General features: G+C 36.0%; 1 protein-coding gene across 10 annotated transcripts in view; it reads right to left on the reverse strand.

Moving 5' to 3' along the window:
* Nucleotides 1-15,957, reverse strand: part of LOC110455662 (low-density lipoprotein receptor-like) — a 36,575-nt gene extending 20,618 nt beyond the window's left edge. For 4 of the 10 annotated variants that reach the window (XR_002463484.1, XM_021505915.1, XM_021505921.1 and 1 more), the window contains exons 1-5: nt 15,396-15,956; nt 6,232-6,354; nt 4,551-4,673; nt 2,253-2,375; nt 723-842 (exon numbers count right to left, since the gene is read on the reverse strand). Coding sequence is in view for 9 of the 10 variants with exons in the window: in XM_021505915.1 (XP_021361590.1) it covers nt 723-842; nt 2,253-2,375; nt 4,551-4,673; nt 6,232-6,354; nt 15,396-15,534 (628 nt within the window). In the remaining variant the exon portion in view is untranslated. Of the gene's footprint in view, nt 1-722; nt 843-2,252; nt 2,376-4,550; nt 4,674-6,231; nt 6,355-15,395 lie in introns of all 10 variants that reach the window. The other 6 variants (XM_021505913.1, XM_021505914.1, XM_021505918.1 and 3 more) reach the window with 6 other exon arrangements.
* Between the last annotated feature and the right edge of the window lie 3,631 nt (nt 15,958-19,588).

Genomic DNA, 19,588 nt, shown 5'->3' on the forward strand with positions numbered 1-19,588 from the left:
ACAGCAGGCCAAGGCAACACGTCAACGTTCTGCTGGGCCAGAAAGTCCATAGCGACACGAGCTGTGTGTGGCCTGGCGTTGTCCTGCTGTATCGTAATGTGACGTTGCTGCCCTTGCACGGATGGAGCGACGTGGGTCCGGAGGATCTCGTCACGGTAACGTAGCGCGTTCAAATTCCCGTTAACAACCACCAGAGGCGTTTTCCCGTTGGCTGTGATGCCGCCCCAAATTATAACGCTGCCCCCGCCGATATAACGTCATTGTACCACACACGCGTCACGGAAACGTTCTCCAACGCGACGATACACTATGGAACGACCTTCACTACTATCCAGGTGGACTCGCGACTCGTAAACAAAATGCCTGCCCAATCCCGTCGAGTAAATCGGAGATGCCTTCTGCACCAGTCCATACGTGCTACACGATGACGTGGCAGAAGAACTGGGCCAAAGAGTTGAAAAATAAACTTTCATTGTCGAATTGGATGGCTGGACCAGAAAAACGTGCAAACTGGTCAACGCCTATAGAGAGCAAACTGCACGGGAAAAATTGTCAATGACACACGGATAGTGTGTATGTGTCATACTCGGTCATGTGTGTGAATTTTCATGTTGTACAGTTGGTAATACATGTTCTAAAACAATTCTCCGCATGCACAGTTTCTTTTTTCCGCTAGTATATATAAATGTATATTTCACGGTAAAGAATAAAAATAAACATACAGTTCTCTTCGTCAGAATTATCTCCACAATCGTCGTCTCCGTCACATCTCCACCTCATGTTGATGCACTTTTGACTGGTTTTACACATGAACTGTGTTGGTGAGCAGGTTATACTTGAACCTAAAATACATACATTCACAAGTTGAATAAATGATACAATAAAATAAAGTTTCAAATTTTATTTATTTATTTTATTTATACAAGTATTATGATTGTTTATAAAAGATAGGTTTTAATTTTATTTATTAATCTATTTTTATTTATTTATTTAATTTACTACTAATTTTTATTTTATTTTTATTTCGTGTAATTAAATCCTGTTTTATTCAGCAAATATTATCAACAAAGTATTTTCACAACATGTGAAAAAACAAGAGATTACCGAAATATCAACAAAGTATTTTCACAACATGTGAAAAAACAAGAGATTACCGAAATATCAACAAAGTATTTTCACAACATGTGAAAAAAACAGAGAATACCGAAATATCAACTAAAACATAATTCGATCCCAGACTCGGTAAAAGTATGCAATATATGAACAAAAGAAAGATTTACAAGGGGTCCGACACCCTTTAAGGATAAGTAAAGAGACGGAAAATGACGTCAAAAATCCGAAACAATCAACACATGTCGACTTACAAATCATTAGTTTGAATTATGCAAAAGAAGTTGATTTCTAAGACAAAACAATGTTAAAGATATAAATAATAATGCGTAATGTTAGCATAAATATAAGACGAGAAATTTCTCGATAAACCAAACGTATTTAACCGTTCAAATATTTCACCATATAATTAATTCAAATCAAGATTATGTTAGTAAATAAGCATTCATAGAAATAGAGGTTCCCCGACGAGGGTTGACTGGTGATCTTGTTTGTCTTTCTCGAGTTAGTTAATTTTCAAATTGTATAAAGACACTATGTTTACCGAGTGTCTTTTACAATTTGAAAATTAACTTACCAGACTTAGATAAATATATGACAATCGATCATCACAAGTTTGGGGACCTTTTTCTCCAACAACATTCAGATATGATATCTAGAAAATCATTTGTTACGTAAACTAATGTCATGAACTATGTAAGATGATATCGCAAAGCATTTTTACTTGACGTCATCATTGGAAAATTGGGCAGTGAAATAACGTCCAGGGTGTCACCCACTAGTGGGTAACCAAAAATGTTTACCAACGCATAGTAGGTTTACCCAATGAGTTGGGAGTAGAAAAACCCAATAGTGGTTGTGGGAGGAAATGTGGTATTTTTCTTGCTGTTAGACACTTTAGAAGAAGACGCGTGTTGCCGTATAGTAGCCTATATCATAGAACGTTGTTATGTTTCTTGATATTCTGTGAACCATAATGCTGTAAATTTTGAATCAATACAGATGGATTTTGGTGTAAAAATTGAACAATTTTTTCAGGGAAAACGGGTATTGTGTTGGGTTTTTTTTTTAATAAGGCGTTTACAGTAACTTATTTAACATTTACGAGATGTTAAGGTATGCATATGATATATGGTACTCACAGTTGATTTCGTCAGAGTTATCTGAACAATCCATTCCTCCGTCGCATTGCCATTTACTTGGAATGCACTTTTGAGAGGATTTACACAAGAACTCTTTGGGGGAACATGTTTTATTATGATGATCTAGAAAAACCAAATATCATAAACCATATCATATTTGATAAACATATATTTTATGAAAAAAAATAACGGCTATTCAATACTACTTAAGCTGAGCAGGGGGGAAATCAGAATAATTAAACCAGTAATTACAAAAGATATCAGAAACGAAGAGCAACGGTACGTTTGGAGTAAAAATGTTTGACCATCATTACGTGTAATCTGCATTTCCTGAACTGTCGGCCATTGATTGGAAATTATTCCATATTTATTCGATAGTATTTGAGAGCAGTGAATCAATGTATCGATCTCATAAAATGATAATTCTTGCATTAACAAATCACGTATATTTGCATATACAATGTACATAAAGAAATGATTTTTACTTTATGAAAAAGAAATTAATGAAAGAAAGAAAATACCGAGGTGTCAACAAAACCACATTTAAACTAAAAAAACGTGATCATAGGAAACATTTACAAGGAGACCCGGAAGGGTAAGCGTCATCTTTTTCAACGACGACACTGGTATGTTAATCTACGTCAAATCCAAGTACTATCACTTCCTCTCGACGAAAACTCTGGTAGTGACAAGAAAAACCTAAGGCACACTAATGAGCGTATTTAAAAAAAACCCATCAGACTTCATATCACACAAAGAAATAGCGTAATTCCGAATGCGATCATAATAGCGACCGTTCAAACTTGTCCATAGTCAACATCAACCTGCATCTTTTTAAAACCCTGTGTTGTAAGTTTGTCCGTCAGCAGTCAACATCTATCACAGAAGTCATGATATTCGGAGTAAGCTACTGAATACCAAATCAATTGCGACATGCAAATACCGTAGGTAGGGGAAGTAGGGATGTTACTGACAATAAAGGAAAGGTTCACGGTCGGAAAATCGAAATCATCCCATTTATCGTACATCTTATTAGTAAGCTGGCCCTGACGATCACGCTGTAAGTAAAGAATGATCAAGGAAAGCGGCTGAACTAGAAGAGTCAGGAATGTCTGTCAAGTATAATTTAAAGGCCGCACATCGTCTTTATGTTTGAATGTGAAATGGAAGGACTCGGATAGGTGTTTGATACTAGTCCTGATAAGGTTATCAATAAATTCAGCCACGTATAAAATCAAAATAAATCGGTCAGAAAATGGGCACAGTTTATTCCCATATGAAAGCCTACATTCTGCTGGAAAAAACTTGTCACCTGACTCAACGAATTTGTTGTCGATCAATCTCACTACATCCTTTTTACGTTTGATATCATATATTGATATCGCCGTTTGACTTTCTTGGAAACAAAAACTCTAATTATTAGAGAACGAATGCGTGCCTTCAGTTTGGTATGGGGTATGATGATGTAATGAGTCGAAAAGTCAAAAGTTTGAAAGAATAGACATTATTGAGAAAAGGACTTTCAAGATTGTTTTAAATGTGTTTTGAATTCTTCAAAATCATCGTTCCATTGATTGAATACAGCGTCAAAAAAATTAGGGACACCCACGTTGACAGTATTCTGTCTAAATCTCATTTTTCCAAAACATTTTCTTTGGGTTTCATAATGACCTATTCCAAATTTTGAATTGGAAGAGTTCAAATGTGTCTTCAGGGGTGAATGAGTTAAGTGAAGACTTTATATATCACAACAAGCGAACGCTTTTGTGTTACGTTTCGATGACTAGTGATATATGTACTCATGTCACATACTGTATCCCAAAAAAAATCGCTGCAATTGAATTTTCGCTTTTATTTCGCCCTCAGTAATGAAGGCGAATTTATCATTACAGCGAACATTAATAAACAATATAAAACATAGTGATTAAATGTGACGTGTGAAATTAAAACTGAGCTCATTTGGATTTTACTGACGAACGGCAAAAGTTTGACTGGGCGAAATTTTCCCGGTATACAGTACATCTGACAGATATAATATAATGCGTTACTTAATATATCAATATCAATGGACACATTTCCGAGATACAAACAAAATTATCATATGAAATATGTTGTTATTGTGTCTTCTGAAATGTCACTAGATTTGAAGCAATTTCAGCGATACACAATAAAAATAGCACATTTAGTAAGCAGCGTCGTAATTTTCGCCGACATGACAGTTTCGCCTAATTGAGGAGGGCGAACAAAACGAAAAACAAGAAACACTCTAAAAAATTTCAAAGCGTATAATATTGTTACCACAATTGGCCTCGTCCGATCCAGATATGCAGTCTCTATCACCGTCACAGACCCATACCGACGAAATACATTGGGACGAATTGGCACACAGGGTCAAGCCCGGACCGCAGGTGGTTGGTTCACCTGTTCAACACCGAAAACACTTTATATTGGCCTTCCCATAATGCTTTGTACTGATTAAAAAGTCATGAAAATGTTCGGACGAACCTATATTCAAAATGAGAAAACATAAATAAAACGTCCTCAATCATTTCTCATCTTTGATAGCACAAAATTCAATCGGTACAAGGTTTTTTTTCTCCAATTATTTCAAATTAAAGAGATGCATACATCTACATCATTTATTTTCTTATATAAGGTTTTTTTCTCAAAAAAATCAACGGAAAGCTCACGGAAAGATGTGTGTCTACTATACTAGCATTTCTTGAATTATGAAAGTGTCGATGGAATCCTTTTTGATATTCACTACATTATAATAAATAGAATGATTCGCACCTTCTAATCGCATAAAACAATTGTAGGTATGCAACGAAACTGCCTATAAATACATATATCAATATAAACAAAATTGTTAAAATTGACAAAATGCAAGTTAACTATAAATCTATATATGTATATTGCACATGAATATACACACAAGTTTTTTTATGCAATTTCAATTTATCAGAACTACTTGCAAGTTTATGCAAAGCGACATATCACTGCAACGCCTTAAGCGTGAAGAAGCTGGAAGCAGCCGAGGGTTTAATTTAAATAAGGTCATTCCTTTCGACATCTTGATGCAGTTCAATGAATGGAATACATCCTTTTAAATGTGTAATTTTCGTACACATTGAGAGGGCATTTGGCAGTCTGGTTTGGTGATTATTCTGGAGTGCCGATGAAACAACATGGCAACACAGAAATACTTATTCCAATCATAATGAACTACTTCGACATGACGGAAAACTTTCTGTGAGCAGAATACGAATTTGCGGAATAACTAATAAGAAAAAGTATGTGAATAAGGATAAAAGTTAAAGAAACTGGCCTACTTAGGGGAAAAAACAGGAAGAGGGGACGCCTAAAGGCCAGCTGATTTTAGTGAAGTAGTGTCAGAAATAAAATATAACAGCAAATCTTGGACCCAACTGGAGGCAACAAATACAGACAAAACGCAAGGAGGATTGCAATCAGCAATAGACTACATACGTGACCATATATCTTATTTCATTTATGATTAAGCCGACACCACGCTTTCCTCATCCTCATCAATTGTAAACCATCTCACCATATACGTACGCAATTAACGGGTTAGGGTTTTCCATTTTGATGAGTTATTTAGCAGACAACACAACAGCGCAAGTATTGATTTCTTTAAGATAACAGCTGATATTGCAAGTTAAGAACCATACTGTGCTATTCTATTTTCTCTCTGGTGAAGACATCATCTACAAGCAGCTAGAACAAGGTTGTTTACTTCATCAAACAATTATCTAAACAATTTACCTTTCAAAAAAAACCAACATTATTTACGAAAATGGTATCAATTGGTAATTCACTGACTATGACATTATGCTTGAAAAGCTCGATTCAGGTTTTTTGTGTTTTTTTGCAAACCTAGTCGATGGTTCTTAATATCCAATATCATCTTTTAGGCACGGTATACGGAACTGAACACGGTATGAGTACATATCCATACAGTTAACTTCGTCTGTCTTGTTGGGGCAGTCTGCATCACCATCACACACCCACTTCCGGGGGATACACTTCGTGGTATTTGCGCAGAGCACCATTCCTGGTTTACACGCCTTGCTTGAATCTACTTTAAAAAAATGTGCATTCAGGGTAAGATAACTTTAAGTAAACATTTATAATGCTATATTACGTGACAACATACAATATAAGTAGTGTTAATTATAATGAAGACGTACTGTAAATGATAGCATTTTCGCGGTGTAGAAATGTTCGCGTTTTTCGCGTTAAGTAAATTGGCGCAAAAATATAAACACCCAAATATTTTATCGCTATTGTTTTGTTTGTTTTTGGTTTAACGTCCTCGCAACAGCCAGGGTCATATGAGGACGGGTGACTAGGGAGACAACAGACAGGGTCATATGAGGACGGGTGACTAGGGAGGCAACAGCCAGGGTCATATGAGGACGGGTGCCAAGGGAAACATAACAGCCAGCTGGGTCATATGGGGAACGGAGACTTGTGAGACAACAGCCAGGGTCATATGAGGGCGGGTGCCTAGGGAGACATAACAGCCAGTGTCATATTAGGACGGGTGACTAGGGAGACAACAGCCAGGGACATATGGGGACGGGTGACTAGGGAGACACAACTGAGGACGGGTGACTAGGGAGATATAACAGCCAGGGTCATATGAGGACGGGTGCCAAGGGAAACATAACAGCCAGCTGGGTCATATGGGGAACGGAGACTTGTGAGACAACAGCCAGGGTCATATGAGGACGGGGGACTAGGGAGACATAACAGCCAGGGTCATATGAGGACGGGGGACTAGGTAGACATAACAGCCAGGGTCATATGATGACGGGGGACTAGGGAGACAACAGCCAGGGTCATATGGGGGCGGGTGACTAGGGAGACAAGAGCCAGGGTCATATGAGGACGGGGGCCTAGGTAGACATAACAGCCAGGGTCATATGATGACGGGGGACTAGGGAGACAACAGCCAGGGTCATATGGGGACGGGTGACTGGGGAGACAACATCCAGGGTCATATGGGGACGGGGGACTAGTGAGACAACAGCCAGGGTCATATGAGGACGGGTGCCTAGGTAGACATAACAGCCAGGGACATATGAGGACGGGTGACTAGGGAGACAACAGCCAGAGTCATATGAGGACGGGTGACTAGGGAGACATAACAGCCAGGGTCATATGGGGACGGGTGACTGGGGAGACAACATCCAGGGTCATATGGGGACGGGGGACTAGTGAGACAACAGCCAGGGTCATATGAGGACGGGGGACTAGGTAGACATAACAGCCAGGGTCATATGATGACGGGGGACTAGGGAGACAACAGCCAGGGTCATATGGGGGCGGGTGACTAGGGAGACAAGAGCCAGGGTCATATGAGGACGGGTGCCTAGGGAGACAACAGCCAGGGTCATATGAGGACGGGTGACCAGGGAGACAACAGCCATTGTCATATGGGGCCGGGTGACTAGGGAGACACAACAGCCAGGGTCATATGAGGACGGGGGACTAGGGAGACAACAGCCAGGGTCATATGAGGACGGGTGACTAGGGAGACAACAGCCATTGTCATATGGGGACGGGTGACTAGGGAGACACAACAGCCAGGGTCATATGAGGACGGGTGACTAGGGAGACATAACAGCCAGGGTCATATGAGGACGGGTGACTAGGGAGACACAACAACCAGGGTCATATGAGAACGGGATTTAGTCAATAGATTATTAATTTTATTCAATAGATTATTTATTCAATATATCATCTATTCAATAGATTATTTATTCAATTATTTATTCAATAGATTATTTATAATATAATATATATAATATATAGACTAAAGCTATTGCCGAAGTGAAAATTTCCACACCGCGATCAGTTTAAAGAATCAGCATCACGCGAATATTTCCTCTTGCGAGAATTTCTACTTTCAAAGTATTTTAGGTTGTTGATTCAGGTAAAATTTGTACTTTTAAGCCATCTGTCCTAGACACTTGTTTACTTGTATAATATCTTAATGAGCCGAAGTGCTTTGACGAGGGTATATATTTCCGCCGCTGTTGGACCCTTTTTTTCCAACGGTAATGTTTAATCTGGTTTATGGTGAATTTATCATTTTTATTAATCACAGAGTAAAACATCAGTAAATAAGGCATTATTTTGATGAGTTATTAAGCTGGGCTTCTTCAGCTTAAAATAGCTAAGTTATTTAAAAGTATGAACATTTTGCGAATATGTGTATCTGTGTATGGGGGCTGTTTTCCGGTGACCTTTAAGCACTATGAGCCCGGAAGTCCGTGCACCGGATGTGTGTCACTTCACTAGTCTCGTTCAACCAGACGCTTGATCATTTGTAATTCTATTCGGCGTAGCTTGCGCAGGCAACAAGAGTCTGGTTGAACTAGACTAGTAACTTCACTGGCTTCCCCCTGTTATCACGTGACCGTAGATCAAAGGTTGATGCACTCGGGGTTAATTGATACTTGGCAACATTTAATTTCAGTAGTAAAAGGGTCATCATAATAGCTCTATATCTTAAACATTTATATGAAAATCCATCACTTATGATTGTAAAACAAAATTCTGAATACATGAAACGCCAAAGCTTTTTTTCTGTGATCATATATGATGTGCTTCTGTTAATATATAATGTGCATTTGCCATTATACGATGTGATTTCGTTATTAAACAATATCATTTAATCATTATATGATGTGACTTTATTTTTATATCACGTACTTTTGCCATTATATGATATGATTTCGTTATTAAACAATATTATTTAATCATTATATGATGTGACTTTATTTTTATATCACGTACTTTTGCCAGTTTATGATGTGATTTCGTTATTAAACAATATAATTTAATCATTATATGATGTGACTTTATCTTTATATCACATACTTTTGCCAGTATATGATGTGATTTCGTTATTAAATAATATCATTAAATCATTATATGATAGGACTTTATTTTATATCACGTGTGTGTGCCATTATATGATGTGACTTTATCTTTATATCACATACTTTTGCCAGTATATGATGTGATTTCGTTATTAAACAATATCATTTAATCATTATATGATGAGACTTTATCTTATATCACGTACTTTTGCCATTATATGATGTGATTTCGTTATTAAACAATATCATTTAATCATTATATAATGTGACTTTATCCTTATATCACGTACTTTTGCCATTATATGATGTGATTTCGTAATTAAACAATAACATTTAATCATTATATGATGTGACTTTATCTATTTATCACGTACTTTTGCCAGTATATGATGTGATTTCGTTATTAAACAATATCATTTAATCATTATATGATGAGACTTTATCTTATATCACGTACTTTTGCCATTATATGTTGTGATTTCGTTATTAAACAATATCATTTAATCATTATATAATGTGACTTTATCCTTATATCACGTACTTTTGCCATTATATGATGTGATTTCGTAATTAAACAATAACATTTAATCATTATATGATGTGACTTTATCTTTATATCACGTACTTTTGCCATTATATGATGTGATTTCGTTATTAAACAGTATTATTTAATCATTATATGATGTGCCTTTTTTATATCACGTACTTTTGCCATTATATGATGTGATTTCGTTATTAAACAATATAATTTAATCATTATATAATGTGACTTTATCTTTATATCACGTACTTTTGCCATCATATAATGTGACTTTTTTATATCAAGTTCTTTTGCCAGTATATGATGTGATTTCGTTATTAAACAATATCATGTAATTATTATATGATGTGACTTTTTTTTATATCACGTACTTTTGCCATTATATAATATGCTTTTAACATGATATAATTTGCTTTTGTCATTTTGCAATACGCTTTTGTCATTATATGTGATTTTGTCATTTAACCATGTTTTTTGTCTCCATTAACGAATGTGTTTTGTCATTACATAATGCGATTTTCTCAATTAATAATGTTGTGCTAATGGCGTGCTTTTGTGATTGTGTGATGTGCTTTTCTCAATTTATTATGTGCTTGTGCTAATGACGTGCTATTGTCATTATGTGATGTGCTTTTTATGCCCCCGCCATAAAATGGGTGGGGGGGCATATGGTGTCCCGTCCCGTCCCGTCTAAATTCAATGTAAACACTTAGCAACTTCATTCTTTGACAGATTTTGGTCAAACTTTATACAAAGGTCAAGTATGTGTATACTTCGGACATCGTTGTATTTCAGGGATCCAAGGTCAAGGCCAAGGTCACACTTGCTATATATAGAAAATCGTCCCGTCCCGTCCCGTCCCGATTCAATGTAAACACTTAGCAACTTCATTTTTTGACAGATTTTGGTCAAACTTTATACAAAGGTCAAGTATGGGTATACTTCGGACATCGTTGTATTTCAGGGATCCAAGGTCAAAAAGTTTGAATTTGATGTCACCACTTGAATTGTCTCCGATTACACTAAATAAATAACAGAAAGACCAAAAAACAAGTTCTGGATGGAAAAATATTCACTTGTTTTTTTTACTTTTCTAAGATTTTTTTATGCTTTTATACATTTAAAGTCTTTATAACAGAACTGTGAATACTTTTAAACTAAGTGAAATTGCCATAGCATGAAATATGTATTTACAAGTTTTTCGTGCATTTTTGGACACATGACGCATGCGTACTATAAATATATTATCAACAGCTGGCGAAACGAGGCAACGTGATGAATGCCCCAATTCAGACATGTCTGTCCTTGCCTGGTTTTTGTAATCATGATGTTATAGTTTCTACTTTTGATATATTATTATTACAATAATGACAAGAATCCCTAAACGTGATAAAAAAAACAACACCAGGTAAAGGCGGCCAACACTGTAAAACATAATGTTGATGAATATTACATGAACGCAACCTAATTTGTAAAGAGATTAAATGTTTAGTGTTGGAGTTCAGTGAAAACGTTTTTTTGTGTTTTAAACATATTTTATTGTAATTTATATACAATGGGAGTTGGGCACAAGTTTTACAACTTATACTAAGCCCTTTCCCTACAATATATTACTACAAATTATCAAGATGGCATATAACATATATATTTACATATTTAATATTCAAGTTGAGTTTATAATATACATTTAACGAATGGTTTTCTTACCGACAATTTAACATAGTTTCCACTAAAAAAAAAAGTTTACAAAAACTTTTGAATTTGCTTGTATATATATTGGTGTTGGCCCGTGTACAATTAACCGTCTCTGTACACGTTTCCGTGCTACTGGGTTAATTAGTTTCCGATCGTCCCAGNAATAGAGCAATTGCGATGTTGATGGGTGAGCTCTACTTTTACTTTACACATCAATTGTTCACTAAGTGGGGCGGGGCAGACCACAGGCGGGGCAGACCACAGACACATTTGCCAGCCGAAATATGCATGTGGGTATAGGGTGAATACTCAACTGTTTCAATGTTATGAACTAGGGACTAAGTCACCAGAGGGCGGGGCTGAAACCAGAAGCCCATCTTAATAGCATTGATGTGTTCGTTTCTACGAGCCAGGAAAGTGTGTGTATGGTTATGGTGTGGGGATTACAACCGATGCCATGATGTGTCCCAGAGACAAAGTCCTAAGAGGCGGGGCTGGACCCCGAGGCTGATCCTAGTAGCATGGTTGTATATACTATATAACGTCCAGAAAAAAATGCATGTAGTTTTAGACTGAAGATCTCAAATATTTCCAATAAATGATGCAGGAAATTAAAGAATTTTGAAGGCAAAGTTGACTGATTGAGAGACGGAACGAAAAAGAACAAACGGATGAAGACGCTGCGCCACGGCACAAGCTCACGTGACAATACGTATATACGGGTCATGGGATTGTCGTTGGTGTTTATTACATGCACAGCCTGTATAGCTGTCATTGTTTGTAATTCCGGGGCGAATTTATTACACTCGCATTAAAACATGTAATTAACTCAATGGATATTTGTTTTATCTGCAATCTGCTTGAAAACAGTTTAAAATCTCAAAAAAAATATTAAAATGAACTGTTCATCACAGTCAGAAGAGTTCGTTCAAAGGTCAAGTTCATTTTTTAAAGCAGATTTATCCATATTTTGCAGAAATTACTTCCTGCGTGAATTTTACGTATATGTATTCTTGAGATTCTTCGAAAACATACCAAAAATTGTTAAACGTTTTTTTGTAAAGAATTTAGTTTGATTTTTTAAATTAATTCGTTCAAATATCAGAGCCCATCAAACGATAAGATCATACATAAAAAGGACACAGTAGAAAAAACGTTAATGGCAGGGGTAAAAAAAAAACAAGAAAAAATCAAGATCTAAAGTATTGAGTAACAATCCTTGCAAGAGATCGATCGTCGACATAAAACGAGACATAAAAACCGCAAATTCTGAAGGGTGGTAATTAAGTCGCCACATATGATAATGTAGTGGAATACAGCAGGCTATTTTCCCGACACCGAAAGGGAATATTTCTTTTTAATTGATAACTCATTAATTAAGCTAACACGTTTTGAAAACTAAAATCATGTTTATAAAATGCTTCTATACGTTTATGAAGCGTGTTTGCTGGGGAAATGTAAACATCACAAATTGCATAATGATGAATTAGATCAACAATCTGAAGTCCAGGGTTCGAATCCCGACCTGGCTTCGCAGATTATTTTACACTCAAAAGTCCAAACATATTTGTTGATTATATTTTGTTTATTTCATCTCCATTATGTTTTCGTAAAAATCCCGCAAGGTATATTTTTCTTTTCAAAAATGATCTACCAAAGCTATAGTCATGCCGAAAAAACAAGTTTCGAATGCATAGTTTCTTATTACCAGTTGTACGAGGATCTTTAACGCAACTGAATCAGTTTTAACAAGAAGCACTGCCTTAAGGTGTCCTTAAATCTGTTGAAATAATATTATTTTTTTACTGTGACAATACCGTCACTTCAACACCGCTAGTATTATGTAATTCTTATATTTAAATTATTAATACCTTGTAATATGTAATATAAATGCACGCATTGAACAAAATTGTCATTTTGTAATCTTTCCTCATAAAATCCTTTTAAATAAATGTAAAATTAACAAAGGAAATCTGACAAATTGACATTAAGCAGGCATACACACATAGGGAGATATTAGCCAGGTGGTATAGGACTAGTAGTTAGCGCCTGATGAGGCAGCTCCTGTTCATATTCATATTGCCTATGAATGCCAACTGAAAGCAGTTCAATACTTACATTTACCATTTTTGGAATCTGTTTATCTCATAAAAAAAATAATTACACTTATCATTATTCAGCATTTAATTCAAATAATGTCTGCATGACGTCAACAATCGTTCCATGGCATTCATAGCCTATATGAATGCCAACTGAATTTAGTAAGGTTATATAGTGACAATGTCATACGATGGTAAATATCCACATATGTAGTTACATACAGTTTATCACCTAATTTATGCGAATAGTCATTTTAACGAATATTTATGATAAGACATTTTTCACTCGGAATTGAGTTCGCAAATTTCATAAAGAGAAAAAAAAAAGGTACAAAAAACAAAGAAAGCATAACTTTTGTTTACTTAATTTCTGCATAAACAAACATCCGAGAGAAACACACATCCGCCTCAGGTCTTTACTCGCGAATAAACGCGAGATATATATCGCCGAACATAAGTGTTTTGTCGCGAGTGTATATCTTATGACACCAGACCCGGTAATGATACATTTTATGTTGACATGCAATTTACAACCTAAGCTCGTTAATTTTTAGCAACTACTAATCCCGTTGTTCCACTTTCAAACTTGTATTTTACTGGAGAAATTGGATTTTATGGTTTCTATGCAGTATTTTCCCAGTAATCCAGCTGTTTCTGAATCAAGCTTCTTTTTTTTGAAACGAATTCGGCTTGATTACTATAAGATCAATTGCATGTATAACATGTAATAAAATGGGCGTTTTACATGAATACATAAAACATAAAAATTAGTTAAAACAGAGTGTAAGGTAAAATATATATATACGCTTAAGTAATGAAAGCAATATGACAAACGATTTCACCTAAGATTTCATACTTAAAGGACCAGGGGCGTTAAGGGTCATTTCCGGCCTCATCGGGAATTTAGATTTAGTTGTTAAATATGTAATCTGGAATGAATGAAATACGAAAATATGAAATCCCATATTCATTCGACAACTTGTTTTGCAGATATGGTATGACAAAGAGAGACATAAAATAAACCTGCATTTTTATGATAAAATGCGTGAATATCGTCTGATGTGTGTTATTTGGTTAAAAATTGGCCATTTTGAAGGAAATTTACAAAACACTTTCCAATTTTTGAAAGCTTCCGCATGCAACAAACCAACATTTGACGTGCTTAAACATTATCATACCTTAGTTCATTCGTAGAAAAAAGATATTTGTTCGTCACATGCGGAGGCTTTCATTTATGCATCTAAACTTTCCAAAAACAACGTATTTTGGCTGTTTCGGCATAGCAACGCAATTTTGTTGCTATGGTAGGGCATCTACACATGCGCATTGGGAAAAAAATCTGCACCAAGAAAGATAGCCCCAATGAACCTTTATGATGTTTATAACAGAAATTGGTAAATAAATTCAAGATGATTTTTTTTTAACTTTTTATGAGGCCAGAAATGACCTATAACGCCCCAAGTTCTTTGCTTTTCTCGAATAATTTTACTTTTGCCCATAGTTTATTAAAAATATGTTATGATAGTTTTTCTCATAAACTGGTTATTTCTGTTAAGTTCAGGTACCTCCTCAATATATTATCAGTAATGAAATTTACGTTATGAAGTGATTTTTTCTTTACTAATAGGCTTTTACTTATAAAACTGAAATAAAATTCATGAAAGTTTTCTTTTGTTACATAACAGTATAACTACATACTACAAAGCCAGCTATGGAAGATTATTATACATGCATAACAAGCTGTTTATCTAGTACACAAGTATACATTTTAAACGTTTTCTGATACTTGCTTTGTAAGCATTTTCATCAGGAGCACGCAGAATGCATTTTACCTTTCCTCTTAAGGGAACAAATTCTAATGGACAACATTTATAAACATTTGTATATGTCTTACCTGGCTGAGTGTAGGAAATAGCGATGAAATAAGAGAAGAATACAGCGGTAAGAAGGTACGTCCCAACAGCCATGTTGACTGGTCTACAGTGTATATAAATAGATGTGTATGTAATATTTATAACTCGGGGATGGAGCATCCGGTACAGGACAGTCTCATCCTAGATAAGTTAAGTCCCCTCTGTCTGTTTCTCCATTTTGTCACTCTACGAATCCGAAGTGTTTCTGTCTCTCCTCATCTCTGTCTGTCTTTCTGTGTCTCACCCTGGATCAGTTAAGTCCTGTCTGTGTCTCAATTTCGTCTCTCTACGAATCGGAAGTGTCTCTGTCTCTCCTTATCTCTGTCTGTTTGTGTGTCATCCTAGATAAGTTAAGTCCCCTCTGTCTGTGTCTCCATTTTGTCTCTCTACGAATTCGAAGTGTTTCTGTCTCTCCTTATCTCTGTCTGTCTTTCTGTGTCTCACCCTGGAAAGATAAGTCCTATATGTCTGACTGTGTCTATTTTGTGTTCTATGTGTAGTGGGTCTATCTTTCCGCCCGTCTGTGTATCATCCTGGATCAGTTAAGTCCTACATGTCTGAATGTGTCTATTTTGCATTGTCTGTCCGCCCGTCTGTGTCTCATCCTGGAGCGTTTCAGTCCTGTCCGTCTGTTTGTGTCTTTTTTGTTTTCTATTTGTTGTGTCTCCGTCTGTCTGTGTCTCATCTTGGATCTGTCTGTCTGTGTTTATTTCATTTTCTCCCTGCACATAGTGTCTCTGTCTGTGTATTTGTCTCCCCTTGTTTCTGTCTTGTGTCTCTATTGTTTTTTCTGTGAGTGTGACGTGTCTGTCTCTCCTCGTCTCAGCCTGTCTGTCTGCATCTGTTTCTCTTTGTCAGAGTCTATGTCTGTGTCTCTCTGTCTGTTGAAGTAGTTATGACAGGGAGGGCTGTGGGATACGGTGGAATATGAGTGAGGGTTATCTTACTGCTTTTTTCTGACTCGGTATATATGTATGTCTCTCTTCACACACACACATATCTATGATTGATTGATTGATCGATTGATTGACTGATTGGTTTTACGTCCGCTTCACTACCGAGAAGGACGAAACAGCTGTATGATGCATTGTAGATCATTTCTGGCACACACTATCTATTACCAAATGTTTTAGGCGCAATCGCACGTGCGTATCTTACATTCATCTAAAATTTAAAAATAAAATGGAGATGTCTCTTCTTAAAATAAAAACAAATATCTCTATTTCAAATACAGTTAAACAGTATTTTATATATCAAAGTACAAATATTGATATTTCAATTAGAAATGCTTCGAATTTATATGCGGATTTGCCTAATTTCAGATATTTTGTTATTTAAATTCACATATGTATAATTTTATAAACAGATACCCTTCTGTATTTTTTTTATACAAATATGTTTAAATAGACAAACACCCAAAGAGCTTGTCATGTGTTAACACTCAAACAGCATTGTTTCAGAGCAAATACGTCGAAATGGAAATCGTTGAAAGTGCGATAAAGAAAGTATGCGTTGATGTCAATTTAATCAATGCGACTTATGTGTAAAAAATGAATCTTGGGTAGGTGGGTGACGTACATAGAAATACTGAGAAAAGCAGGCGTGTCAAGGAAAGGGCGTTTTCGTGCTATATAGGAGAGTTAATTTTCCACGAAAAAGCAAGCGGCCGTTTCATATGATTATGCAACCAGTGTGCGTGTCGAAAGGATCGGTCTAAATGCTTTACGTACACGTGTTTTCCGGATATATATGCAGAATATTGGTATGTATTCTGTATTGTTAAAAAATAGTTGATGGAATATTTTTGTTTTGTATTGTTCTGACAAAGGTAATCGAAGCCACATATGTACTCTCCCACGGTATACTCACGCTCGCTAAAACGTCGAGGGGAAAGGTCACATTTCAAATTATATACATTTGTTATTTTTATGGTTGTCTGACATTTTAAAGTATTTTTAACAAGACAATGGACTACGGGCGTTAAGGGCCATTCCCGGGATCATCAGCGATTTAGAATTAGTTGTTTTATTCGTAATCTGGAATAAATGAAGTACACAAAAATTCAAATTCATCCGACATCTGGTGTAGGAGATTTGACATAATAAATACAGGTATTTTCACAATAAAATGCATGAATATCGTTAATTGTGTGCTTTTTACGTTGAAAACTGGCCATTTTGAAGCAAATTAACAAAATACTGTTCAGTTTTTGAAAGCCTCCGCATGCACAAAAAAATGGCATGCTTAAACATTGTCATACCAGTGGTCATTACCAGTGGTCATTACCGTCATTACCAGTGGTCATTACCGTCATTACCAGTGGTCATTACCAGTGTTACCAGTGGTCATTACCAGTGGTCATTTATAGAAAGGACTATTTCGTTGTATCATGCGGACGCTTTCATTTCTGCATGCTAACTGTTCGAAAACAACATATTTTGGTTATTTCTGCATAGCAACGCAATTTTGTTTCTATCGTGGGGTATCTACGCAAGCGCAATAAAATAAATCTGCACCAAGAAAGATAGCCCCAATTAATTAATATGATGTTTATGAAAGAAATTGGTAAATAAGTTCAAGTTGAAATATTTACTTTTTATGGGACCTAAAACGACCCATAACGCCCCAAGTCAATTATGATCAAGTGTATTCGTGAGAGAAAGATCGTACAATAAATAACGATAGTCTAGGTATGTGAAAAATGATAGATAACCGAAGGGACGACAAAACCGATATTTGAACTCAAAATCGGTAGCACTGGGGCAAAATATGAACAAAGGACAACTTTACATGGTGTCCCTAGAAGAGGGGAAAAGGAGAATAAGTCCAGGTGTGCCGGAAGGGTAGGCGCCGTCTACTTCATTAACGACACCGCCATGTAAATCTGGATCAAGTGCAAATGATATCATGTCGTCACAGCGAAACCTGGAGGTATTGACAACAAAACAACAACGCACGCTAATGAAAATTATCAATAATATCGACCTTCACATAACACAAAATATAGCATATCTGAGTCAGATTATGATGGCGACCATAGCATGTGTCAATTTTCTTTATTAACCATGTTCCATTAACCTTTATCTTTTAAACTCTGTGCTGCTTGTATCATATGTCAACATTTATCACGAAAAATCGTGATATTCTGAGCAAACTCTTAAATATCTAATCAACTGCGACATATAAACACCGTAGGTTTGGGACGCGTGGGTGTTACTATCCAGAAAGGGAACGAGCACGATCCGAAACTCGCTTATTGTACAGCTTAGTATTTGTTTTAAACATATTTTATTGTAATTTATATACAATGGGAGTTGGGCGCAAGATTTTACAACTTATATTAAGCCCTTTCCCTACAGCTTAGTAGTGCGCTACCCTTGCTAAATGTCGAAAAGGGTCTGAAGTGGAAGAATCGGTAGTATCTTTCGAGAATACAGTTACCTCCCTTTAATGTCCGTTTGAATACAGCAGTAGCACAGTTGGGACTAGCACACTTTCCTGGACCAGATAGCGCTGTGGGTTAGAGCGATAGGCTACTAAAATGAAGTGTCCCAGTGTTCGAATATCGGTCTAGCCCCATGCTGATTCTTTTTTCATCCATAACACTGTTGTTAATTACATTTTGTTAAAAGTCCTGCAAGGTATATGGTTTTCCCTTCAGAAAAGATCTATTATTAAAGATATAGTCATGCCGGACAAAAACCAGTTCCCAACATTTAGTTATAGTTTTTGGCAGTGATATGATCGACCTTGTCAATAAATCTTGAGAATTAAATATAGCACATCAAAAAAAAAAGAAGAAAATAGCACATTTCAACCAATGACGTAACCATCAATACACGCTCACAAGAGAAGATAACTCTGCAATATGCAAAGACGGAATAGGCAATCAAAGGTGACCATTCCTTACTGGATAGAATTTTAATAGAAATATCTTACATGTCTGAAAACGAATTAAAGGTGACATCTTTCATTTAAATTAGTTTATCCCCTGAAGTATATGAGATATCCATTTTGTTTTAATTTTGTGTTTTTTTTGTGTTTTTTGTTTTTGCAATAACTATAAGTTATTGTGGCTTGAGTGTGATTTTATTACGGAATTTTCAATTTGCTGTTATGCAGTTTTTCAGAAACCAGTAAAGAGAGGCACAGATTGAACGCAAGTAAAGAAAGA

Source organism: Mizuhopecten yessoensis, unplaced genomic scaffold (genome assembly GCF_002113885.1).
Source record: "Mizuhopecten yessoensis strain PY_sf001 unplaced genomic scaffold, ASM211388v2 scaffold8361, whole genome shotgun sequence".
Lineage (NCBI taxonomy): Eukaryota > Metazoa > Mollusca > Bivalvia > Pectinida > Pectinidae > Mizuhopecten > Mizuhopecten yessoensis.